Source organism: Nerophis lumbriciformis, linkage group LG18 (genome assembly GCF_033978685.3).
Source record: "Nerophis lumbriciformis linkage group LG18, RoL_Nlum_v2.1, whole genome shotgun sequence".
NCBI lineage: Eukaryota > Metazoa > Chordata > Actinopteri > Syngnathiformes > Syngnathidae > Nerophis > Nerophis lumbriciformis.
The window spans coordinates 113,058-125,518 of NC_084565.2; the positions used below are offsets into that span (position 1 = coordinate 113,058).

Sequence of the window (12,461 nt, forward strand, 5' to 3'; positions counted from 1 at the left end):
GGGGTACACCCTGGACAAGTCGCCACCTCATCACAGGGCCAACACAGATAGACAGACAACATTCACACTCACATTCACACACTAGGGACCATTTAGTGTTGCCAATCAACCTATCCCCAGGTGCATGTCTTTGGAGGTGGAAGGGGCCTATCCCCAGGTGCATGTCTTTGGAGGTGGGAGGGGCCTATCCCCAGGTGCATGTTTTTGGAGGTGGGAGGAAGCCAGAGTACCCGGAAGGAACCCACGCAGTCACGGGGAGAACATGCAAACTCCGTTTATATTTACATCTAACACAATTTCCCAACTCATATGGAAATGGGGTTTGTACATTGTCAATCATTTTGTCAGCTTTAACTTACATCGTCAATCATTTTGTCAGCTTTAACTTACATCGTCAATCATTTTGTCAGTTTTAACTTACATTGTCAATCATTTTGTCAGCTTTAACTTACATTGTCAATCATTTTGTCAGTTTTAACTTACATCGTCAATCATTTTGTCAGCTTTAACTTACATCGTCAATCATTTTGTCAGTTTTAACTTACATCGTCAATCAGTTTGTCAGTTTTAACCTACATTGTCAATCATTTTGTCAGCTTTAACTTACATTGTCAATCATTTTGTCAGTTTTAACTTATATTGTCAATCATTTTGTCAGTTTTAACCTACATTGTCAATCATTTTGTCAGCTTTAACTTACATCGTCAATCATTTTGTCAGTTTTAACTTACATCGTCAATCAGTTTGTCAGTTTTAACCTACATTGTCAATCATTTTGTCAGCTTTAACTTACATTGTCAATCATTTTGTCAGTTTTAACTTATATTGTCAATAATTTTGTCAGTTTTAACTTACATCGTCAATCATTTTGTCAGCTTTAACTTACATCGTCAATCATTTTGTCAGTTTTAACTTACATCGTCAATCAGTTTGTCAGTTTTAACCTACATTGTCAATCATTTTGTCAGCTTTAACTTACATTGTCAATCATTTTGTCAGTTTTAACTTATATTGTCAATCATTTTGTCAGTTTTAACCTACATTGTCAATCATTTTGTCAGCTTTAACTTACATCGTCAATCATTTTGTCAGTTTTAACTTACATCGTCAATCAGTTTGTCAGTTTTAACCTACATTGTCAATCATTTTGTCAGCTTTAACTTACATTGTCAATCATTTTGTCAGTTTTAACTTATATTGTCAATCATTTTGTCAGTTTTAACTTACATTGTCAATCATTTTGTCAGCTTTAACTTACATCGTCAATCATTTTGTCAGTTTTAACTTACATCGTCAATCATTTTGTCAGTTTTAACCTACATTGTCAATCATTTTGTCAGCTTTAACTTACATTGTCAATCATTTTGTCAGTTTTAACTACATCGTCAATCATTTTGTCAGTTTTAACTTACATTGTCAATCATTTTGTCAGTTTTAACTTACATTGTCAATCATTTTGTCAGTTTTAACTTACATCGTCAATCAGTTTGTTAGTTTTAACTTACATTGTCAATCATTTTGTCAGTTTTAACTTATATTGAGGAGAATGTGTGTCCAAACTGTAGGTCCATTCTCCCTCGAGTCTCCGAACTGTTTCTGCTTGTGTGTGTTGACTCACGTGCACCTCAAATAAAAAGTACTTTTGTACTTAGTTACTAGAGACACCACCTGTTTCACCTTCTGGTCTTGCCTCCCAAGGTTGGAGAAGGAGTACACCAGCATCAAAAGCAAGGAGATGGAGGAGCAGGTTGAGATAAAAGTGAGTGTCCGCCACGTGTTCTGTGAAGGACGATGTCACTTCCTGCCTTCTTTGCAGAGGCTGCGGACGGAGAATCGCCTCCTCAAGCAGAGGATCGACACGCTGGAGAAGGTGAGCTCCTCTCGCACTAACCCAGCTGAAAGTCTTGGCCATGCGTGGTCGTCAGGGGACCAGCGGAGGGGCCCCGTCATTACTAGCGGAGGCCGACGGTGTACTTGTGCATGCCGGGCTGCACCGTGTAGTTTTCAGCATGAAGCGGGTGTTTAGAACCGTTCACACGAGAAGATCATCGGTCTCCATCTTGTAACTCCCACCACCTTTTTGTCACTGACCCGCAGTCCGTGGAAGCTCAGGGCTTTTTTTGGACTCTTGCACGCTGCCATATCACTCACGCTTGCACCTCCCACTCATGTCATGTCACTCACGCTTGCACCTCCCACTCATGTCATGTCACTCACGCTTGCACCTCCCACTCATGTCATGTCACTCACGCTTGCACCTCCCACTCATGTCATGTCACTCACGCTTGCTCCTCCCACTCATGTCATGTCACTCACGCTTGCTCCTCCCACTCATGTCATGTCACTTACGCTTGCACCTCCCACTCATGTCATGTCACTCACGCTTGCACCTCCCACTCATGTCATGTCACTCACGCTTGCTCCTCCCACTCATGTCATGTCACTCACGCTTGCTCCTCCCACTCATGTCATGTCACTTACACTTGCTCCTCCCACTTATGTCATGTCACTTACGCTTGCTCCTCCCACTCATGTCATGTCACTTACGCTTGCTCCTCCCACTCATGTCATGTCACTCACGCTTGCTCCTCCCACTCATGTCATGTCTCTCACGCTTACTCCTCCCACTTATTTCATGTCACTTACGCTTGCTCCTCCCACTCATGTCATGTCTCTCACGCTTACTCCTCCCACTTATTTCATGTCACTTACGCTTGCTCCTCCCACTCATGTCATGCCACTCACGCTTGCTCCTCCCACTTATGTCATGTCACTTACACTTGCACCTCCCACTCATGTCATGTCACTCACGCTTGCTCCTCCCACTCATGTCATGTCACTCACGCTTGCTCCTCCCACTCATGTCATGTCACTCACGCTTGCTCCTCCCACTCATGTCATGTCACTTACACTTGCACCTCCCACTCATGTCATGTCACTCACGCTTGCTCCTCCCACTCATGTCATGTCACTTACGCTTGCTCCTCCCACTTATGTCATGCCACTCACGCTTGCTCCTCCCACTTATGTCATGTCACTTACGCTTGCTCCTCCCACTTATGTCATGCCACTCACGCTTGCTCCTCCCACTTATGTCATGTCACTGACGCTTGCTCCTCCCACTTATGTCATGTCACTTACGCTTGCTTCTCCCACTCATGTCATGCCACTCACGCTTGCTCCTCCCACTTATGTCATGTCACTTACACTTGCACCTCCCACTCATGTCATGTCACTCACGCTTGCTCCTCCCACTCATGTCATGTCACTTACGCTTGCTCCTCCCACTTATGTCATGTCACTCACGCTTGCTCCTCCCACTAATGTCATGTCACTTACGCTTGCTCCTCCCACTCATGGCATGTCACTTACACTTGCTCCTCCCACTCATGTCATGTCACTTACGCTTGCTCCTCCCACTCATGTCATGTCACTTACGCTTGCTCCTCCCACTCATGTCATGTCACTTACGCTTGCTCCTCCCACTCATGTCATGTCACTCATGCTTGCTCCTCCCACTTATGTCATGTCACTCACGCTTGCTCCTCCCACTCATGTCATGTCACTTACGCTTGCTCCTCCCACTCATGGCATGTCACTTACACTTGCTCCTCCCACTCATGTCATGTCACTTACACTTGCTCCTCCCACTCATGTCATGTCACTTATGCTTGCTCCTCCCACTCATGTCATGTCACTTACGCTTGCTCCTCCCACTCATGTCATGTCACTCATGCTTGCTCCTCCCACTTATGTCATGTCACTCACGCTTGCTCCTCCCACTCATGTCATGTCACTCACGCTTGCTCCTCCCACTTATGTCACTCACGCTTGCTCCTCCCACTTATGTCATGTTATTTACACTTGCACCTTCCACTCATGTCATGTCACTTACGCTTGCTCCTCCCACTCATGTCATGTCACTCATGCTTGCTCCTCCCACTTATGTCATGTCACTCACGCTTGCTCCTCCCACTAATGTCATGTCACTTACGCTTGCTCCTCCCACTCATGTCATGTCACTTACACTTGCTCCTCCCACTCATGTCATGTCACTTACGCTTGCTCCTCCCACTCATGTCATGTCACTTACGCTTGCTCCTCCCACTCATGTCATGTCACTTACGCTTGCTCCTCCCACTCATGTCATGTCACTCATGCTTGCTCCTCCCACTTATGTCATGTCACTCACGCTTGCTCCTCCCACTCATGTCATGTCACTTACGCTTGCTCCTCCCACTCAAGGCATGTCACTTACACTTGCTCCTCCCACTCATGTCATGTCACTTACACTTGCTCCTCCCACTCATGTCATGTCACTTATGCTTGCTCCTCCCACTCATGTCATGTCACTTACGCTTGCTCCTCCCACTTATGTCATGTCACTCACGCTTGCTCCTCCCACTCATGTCATGTCACTTACACTTGCTCCTCCCACTTATGTCATGTCACTTACGCTTGCTCCTCCCACTTATGTCATGTTACTCATGCTTGCTCCTCCCACTCATGTCATGTCACTCACGCTTGCTTCTCCCACTAATGTCATGTCACTTACGCTTGCTCCTCCCACTCATGTCATGTCACTTACACTTGCTCCTCCCACTTATGTCATGTCACTCACGCTTGCTCCTCCCACTCATGTCATGTCACTCACACTTGCTCCTCCCACTCAGCCTACACACCTGGCATGGCAACAGGGAGAATGAAGTTCTTCCCAGTGATCTTGTGTGCTATAAAGTGTCCTCTGGTGTGTCTCTGCTCTCTTCTCCATATTTGTGTTTTGTAGGAAAGTGCTTCCTTGGCAGATAGATTGATCCAGGTACTTTTATTTCTTTGTCTCCTTCCCCCGCCTGCCTCTGTAGCACCGCATGCTAAGTATAATTCAAGTCCTAGAGTTAATTGTTACTTAGTGATTATTTCAATGAAATAACCATGCATGAAATAATCAGAATCAAATTCAACAGAAGTCAACTGAAGAAGCCAGCATGTATTTTACAATGTTAGCCACTAGGGGGCAGCCTACTGTAAAAAAATGCTGCCATTACTACAATTAGGAGGCCCCCCTTGTCCTTGAAAATATTCTAATGACACTGACATGTTTTGTCTGTTCTAGGATAGGTTAGACTTATATTATTCCACAATGACCTTGTTGCAGTGCAGCTTTTTATATATAGGAAATTAAAAACTTAACAACATATTAGACAAATAAAGCATAAAAACACTGACCTCTGTATTGCACAACAACTAATATGTTATTAAAGTATTATTTCCCCCAACTTGTTTAAATCTCCCTAAACTTGTCCCAAACATTTGTGCTGAAAATGTTCTTTTGTTCATTATAATTTTTTGAAATATATCATATTTTCCCGACTATAGAGCATACCAGTTATAAGCCGCACACGCCAAATTTAAAAGAATATATTTTTCCGCACCGGACTATAAGCCGCAGATATATACGTTGTGAACACAGAAATATTTTGTAAATGTTTATGTTTATATAACTTGTTTCCAAACGGTGTCTGTAACAGGGCAGTAAAACGGCTGCTCAAACAAAACAGAAGTCATGGTCATGGACCCACTAGCCGGGCAAGCTAGCTCTCCAATCAGCTAAACAGACTCAATAACTCCACGCTGACGTCTTGGTGAATTTATAAAACTGAAACAATACCAAAATAATGCCATTGTAATTTAATAATACTAGCACAGATACTCGTAAACATGTTAGCATTTTAGCTAATGCTAACGACGCTAGCCTGATTACATTACTAGCGCATACAAATATGCATGAAAACACTCCTACAGACATCACTTATGGGACACTTTAGTAAGTAAGAATAGTTTTAGTTATATTGTAAAACACAAACGTTGCTTGGAGTGATGAATGAAGAATCCATAATAGTAGAATGCTATTGACGGCTAGAAGATGGAATGGCACTTCTACTTCCAGTTGAAAGTACTAAATATAAGGACACTGCAGCACCTGCAGTGAGCAAAGACATCCTAAAGATGGCATCATAGCACAACAAATACAAAAGATGGCGTCATAGCACAACAAATATAAAAGATGGCATCATAGCACAACAAATACAAAAGATGGCATCATAGCACAACAAATATAAAAGATGGCATCATAGCACAACAAATACAAAAGATGGCGTCATAGCACAACAAATATAAAAGATGGCGTCATAGCACAACAAATATAAAAGATGGCATCATAGCACAACAAATATAAAAGATGGCGTCATAGCACAACAAATATAAAAGATGGCATCATAGCACAACAAATACAAAAGATGGCATCATAGCACAACAAATACAAAAGATGGCATCATAGCACAACAAATACAAAAGATGGCATCATAGCACAACAAATACAAAAGATGGCATCATAGCACAACAAATATAAAAGATGGCGTCATAGCACAACAAATACAAAAGATGGCATCATAGCACAGCAAATACAAAAGATGGCATCATAGCACAACAAATATAAAAGATGGCGTCATAGCACAACAAATATAAAAGATGGCATCATAGCACAACAAATATAAAAGATGGCATCATAGCACAACAAATACACACAGTGTTTCTGCTTGTGTTGAATGAAAACTACTGAACACAAAATGTTATTTTTTCATAAATGAGCAGACCAAAACATGTTTGCAGAGATTCTGCCAAGGTGGGGGAGGTTATTAACTATAATAGTTATTAACTATACCTAGTTGGGGGAGGTTATTAACTATAATAGTTATTAACTATACCTAGGTGGGGGAGGTTATTAACCATAATAGTTATTAACTATACTTAGGTGGGGGAGGTTATTAACTATAATAGTTATTAACTATACCTAGGTGGGGGAGGTTATTAACCATAATAGTTATTAACTATACTTAGGTGGGGGAGGTTATTAACTATAATAGTTATTAACTATACCTAGGTGGGGGAGGTTATTAACTATAATAGTTATTAGCTATACTTAGGTGGGGGAGGTTATTAACTATAATAGTTATTAACTATACCTAGTTGGGGGAGGTTATTAACTATAATAGTTATTAACTATACCTAGGTAGGAGAGGTTATTAACTATAATAGTTATTAACTATACCTAGGTAGGAGAGGTTATTAACTATACAACTCTATAAATTGTTGGCAGCACAAACATTTGGGACACGTTTGCTAGGATTTGAAGAAGGCTGGCTCTGAATAATAACACGTTAATAACATTAGACAAATAACTGTAGCACAAATGTTTAGGGGTGGGGGTCTGGATGACAGGAGTCAGAAATTGTATTTTACACTAACTTAAAAACTGTAACGGCAAAAAGTGACATTTTTCCTGCACAAAGGAATGTCAGTGTTATGTCAATATTTGCAATGAGGAGGGGAGCAAACCCACACCGGTGTTATCAACCTTCTTCTGACTGTCTCTTCCTGTCCTGCTCACTCTACCTACCCTCCCTGCATTATCGCTCGCTCCGTCCCACAAGGGACAAGTGACGCGGGCTCAGGAGGCTGAGGAGAACTACCTGGTCAAGCGGGAGTTGGCCACGGTCAAACAGCTGGGCCAGGAGGTCAGCGCTCAGCTGGAGCAGGCCAAGAAAACCATCGGGCAGCTTCAGCAGCAGCAGCCGCAAGCGGTAAGGACGGCCACCGGGCGGGCGGCGATGGGCGATGGCGCCACCTGAGGGGGGCGACAGGCGGCACCGCCTGGGGGACGTGATGGGCGGCGCCACCTGCGGGTGGTGACGGGTGGCGTCACCTGCGGGCGGCGACGGGTGGCACCACCTGCGGGTGGCGACGCGCAGCTCCACCTGCGGGTGGCGACGCGCAGCTCCACCTGCGGGTGGCGACGCGCAGCTCCACCTGCAGGTGGCGACGGGCGGTGCCACCTGCGGGCGGTGACGGGCGGCGCCACCTGCGGGCGGTGACGGGCGGTGACGGGCGGCGCCACCTGCGGGCGGTTAAGGGCGGTGCCACCTGCGGGCAGCGACAGGCGGTGCCACCTGGAGGATGTGACGGGCGGCGCCACTTGCGGGCGGTGACGGGTGGCGCCACCTGCGGGCGGTGACGGACGGCGCCACCTGCAGGATGCGACGCGCTGTGCCACCTGCGGGATGCATCGGGCGCGCCAACTGCGGGCAGCGAAGGGCGGCACCACCTGCGGGATGCGACGGGCGGTGCTACCTGCGGGAGGGGACGGGCGGCACAACCTGCAGGCATCGACGGGTGGCGCCACCTGCGGGATGCAACGAACGGCACTGCGTGAACAGAAAAAAGGAGGATGGCACTTTTCACAGCCACGTCTGCTCACTGCATGCTCTTTTGTCAGAAGACTTTATTATTTATGTTTGACACAACAACAAGCACCCATGGCGCAGGAGGCAACATGGTTGCCGGGCAAAAGCGCAGGCGGTCGAACGTGGCATTCAAACTTTTGTGCGCCCGCGTGTCGTTGGCAGAAGGCGGCGTCGCGCTGCTCAGAGGAGGCGGTCCTGCAGCTGGAGAGAGAGCTGGTGCAGGCCAGGCTGAAGGAGGCGGAGTCTCAGTGTGCCCTCAGGGAGATGCAGGACAAGATTTTGGACATGGAGAAGGTGAGCGAGCAGCAGGATCCACTTGACTCTAAACCAGGACTCAACTAAAAGATAATTTAAATACAAGCTGGCTTTTTTACTCATATCTGCTTTTGCTTTTTGTTAGCGGAGCAGGACAAATATCTGACAGACTGATGACATCATAGCAACAAATCACAAAACATGAAAAAAAATAGCTCCAATTAAAATGAGCCACGCTGGGTTAAATATGGAAAATTAAAATTACTGGCAAAACTCCACAAACACAAAAGTGTTTTACTCACGCCCAACAATTTGCCAGTAAAACTAACTTTTTTTTTCAATATTTAAAAACTGAGTCACAATTAAAAAATAGACTTTTTTTCTGCAAGAAAAAAAATATTTGCAAGTAATAAAAAAAAAAAAAAATTCAATTAAACGTTTCGCATGTTAGCTATTTTTTTTTCTGTCAAAACATTACGCAAGTAAAAAAAAAAAAAAAAAAAGTCCTGCAGGTAAAATATGATTTGCAAGTAAAATGAACTTTTACTTGCAAAGAATGGGGAAAAAACTATTTTCTGTAAGTGAAAAAGGAATCTCAAGTATAAAAACAGCTTTCTTCAATGAAAAAACAATTAAACCATTTTTATTAATTTTGCATAATTTATTTTATTAATTTTTGTTTTGTAGGTAAATGTGTTTTATGTATTTAGCTGCTGAATGTATTATTTAGTTTATTTGTATTATTAATTTTTCAGTATAAAATGGTTAAAAAATGTGTATGGTTTAAATAAGAATGCAATTTATGGCAAAGTGGTGCACTTTAAATATTTTTTGTTAAGCATCAAAAACAATGTTGATCAAGTTATTCTTTATTGTACGTTGATATATATTGAACTCCTGCAGAGGTGTACTTGTCACAATAGTCATTTTGTATTGTTAGCGCAACACGTCGCTGCCGGACGACACCAACGTGGCGCGACTCCAAGAGGAGCTGATGGCGGTCAAGCTGAGGGAGGCCGAGGCCCTCAGCGGCCTCAAGGAGCTGCGGCAGCAAGTGCGAGACCTGGAAGACCACTGGCAGGTGCGTTGCTGCAACAATGCACACTGGAAGACACCTGGCATTGACGCTAGCCCCGCCCCCTCAGCGCCACCTGGCCCGCACGTCAGGCCGCTGGAGGGAAAGCCCCAAGAAGAACGCCCTGAGCGAGCTGCAGGACGAGCTGATGAGTGTCCGGCTGCGCGAGGCCGAGGCTCAGGCCGAACTGCGAGAAAACCGGCAGAGGATGTTGGAGCTGGCAACTCAGGTCAGACCTTCACAATAAAAGCACTGGCATTCTGTGGCCTCCAGAGGGCAGCAGTCACCTCTTTTTACAGTGCACTGAATCATGTTTGATTAGATTCTTAATGTTAAATAGTTTTACAGTGTAAACATGAGCAGTGCACTGAATCATGTTTGATTAGATTTTTAATGTTAATTAGTTTTACAGTGTAAACATGAGCAGTGCACTGAATCATGTTTGATTAGATTCTTAATGTTAAATAGTTTTACAGTGTAAACATGAGCAGTGCACTGATTAGATTCTTAATGTTAATAAGTTTTACAGTGTAAACATGAGCAGTGCACTGAATCACTTCCTGTAGATTCTTAATGTTAATTGTTTTTAGAGTGTAAATATATGCAGTCTTAATGTTAATGAATAAAATAATAGATGATCAAAAGAAGACTCAAAGTGATCCTACCCTCAGCAACTATATTTGTGTGCATAATAAAGAAGTCATTCATGCAGATTAGGTCACTATTCATATAATAATTCATTATTAAGTCCTGAAATGATTAGGTCATTATTCATATAATAATTCATTATTAAGTCCTAGAAATTGCCTTCAAATCAGCAAATGTCAATCATCAATGCCTCTTGTAATGAAGAAATACAACCATTCATTCCACTGGAAAAAAAGCTTCAATTGACATTATTTTGCTTCAATTAATCATTTATTGGCTAAAAGTAATCCAAATGTATAACATGTGAAGCACATAAAAAGTTACAACAATGGAATAGAAGGTCAAATGTGGTAAATGAAAGTAAAATGTAAATGAATTGTAAGTAGAAGAGAAAACAAGTAAAATAGAAGGAACAACATGGTAAAAGAAAGTAAAAGATAAATAGAAGGTTAAACAAGGTAAAATAAGCTAAATAAAAGAAGGTAAATGGAAGGTATATTGAAGGCAAAACCAGTTCAATAGGTGATAAAAGGTAAATGAAGGCAAATGGAAGGTCTATAGATGGTAAATGCAAGGTAAAAAGCAAAAAGTTAATAGATGGTAAATAAAAGGTAAATATAAGGTAATAACGATAATTTGAGGGTAGAACAAGCTGGATAAAAGGCAAATAAAAAGTTAATAGACATTATATAGAAGGTAAATAAGCTAAATAAAAGGTAGAGGGTATAGCAAGTTAAATAGAAGGTAAATAAAAAGTAAAAAAAGATCAACCAAGTTAAGTGGAAGGTAAATAAAAGGTAAATGATGTAATGATGTAGATGTAAAACAAGTTCAATAAGGTACAATAAAAGGTCAAACAGGCAAATATAAGTTAAAAGAAGGTAAAAAAAAAAGAAGTAAATAATTGGTTTTAAAAAGGTAAACAAAAGGTAATAGATGGTAAAAGAAGTTAAATAGAAGGTAATAAAAGGTTAAAGGAAGTAAAACAAGTTAAAGGCGGTATATAATTGGTTAAAAAAGGTAAATAGACGGTGAAAGAAGGTAAAACAAGTTAAATAAGGAAAAGAATTGGTTTTAAAAATGTAAATGGAAGTAAAACAAGTTAAAGGAGGTAAATAATTGGTTACAAAAAGGTAAAACAAGTTAAATAGAAGGTAAATAAAAGGTAAAAGGAAATAAAACAAGTTAAAGAAGGTAAATAATTGGTTATAAAAAGGTAAAAGAAGGTAGGGGGGGGGTCACCCACATCTGCGGTCCTCTCCAAGGTTTCTCATAGTCATTCACATCGACAACCCACTGGGTTGTCAGTTTTTCCTCTGTACCGAGGATGTCGTTGTGGCTTGTGCAGCCCTGTGAGACACTTGTGATTTAGGGCTATATAAATAAACATTGATTGATTGATTGATCAAACAAGTTAAATTGAAGGTACATAAAAGGTCAAATGAAGTAAAACAAGTTAAAGAAGGTAAATAATTGGTTTTAAAAAGGTAAAAGAAGGGACAAGTTAAATAGAAGGTAAAATGAAGTAAAATAAATTAAAGAAGGTAAATAAATGGTCATAAAAAGGTAAAAGAAGGTAAAAAGTTAAATAGAAGGTAAATAAAAGGTCAAATGAAGTAAAACAAGTTAAAGAAATGAAACACTTGGTTATAAAAAGGTAAAAGAAGGTACAACATGTTAAATAGAAGGTAAATAATTGGTTATAAAAAGGTAAATAGAAGGTTATGGATCAAATGTTCCTATTGCGAATGGTGACTACTATGAATATTAACCAGGACTACAAGAGTCCAGTACCAATGATCTGGTCCCACCAAACTTAATGTAGTGTTTACATCCACAGAATCAGTCCAGTACCAATGATCTGGTCCCACCAAACTTAATGTAGTTTTTACATCCACAGAATCAGTCCAGTACCAATGATCTGGTCCCACCCAACTTAATGCAGTTTTTACATCCACAGAATCAGTCCAGTACCAATGATCTGGTCCCACCCAACTTAATGTAGTTTTTACCTCCACAGAATCAGTCCAGTACCAATGATCTGGTCCCACCCAACTTAATGCAGTTTTTACATCCACAGAATCAGTCCAGTACCAATGATCTGGTCCCACCAAACTTAATGTAGTTTTTACCTCCACAGAATCAGTCCAGTACCAATTATCTGGTCCCACCAAACTTAATGT

At 41.8% G+C, this 12,461-nt stretch overlaps 1 protein-coding gene across 6 annotated transcripts in view; it reads left to right on the forward strand.

Annotated features, from left to right (window-relative positions):
* evi5b (ecotropic viral integration site 5b) overlaps positions 1–12,461 on the forward strand; it is an 86,403-nt gene that overhangs the window by 50,857 nt on the left and 23,085 nt on the right. For 4 of the 6 annotated variants that reach the window (XM_061977428.1, XM_061977427.1, XM_061977426.1 and 1 more), the window contains 7 exons: positions 1,699–1,759; positions 1,817–1,870; positions 4,787–4,819; positions 7,491–7,640; positions 8,463–8,594; positions 9,496–9,636; positions 9,701–9,859. In XM_061977428.1, coding sequence (XP_061833412.1) covers positions 1,699–1,759; positions 1,817–1,870; positions 4,787–4,819; positions 7,491–7,640; positions 8,463–8,594; positions 9,496–9,636; positions 9,701–9,859 — 730 coding nt within the window. The remainder of the gene's footprint in view (positions 1–1,698; positions 1,760–1,816; positions 1,871–4,786; positions 4,820–7,490; positions 7,641–8,462; positions 8,595–9,495; positions 9,637–9,700; positions 9,860–12,461) is intronic. The other 2 variants (XM_061977429.1, XM_061977431.1) reach the window with 2 other exon arrangements.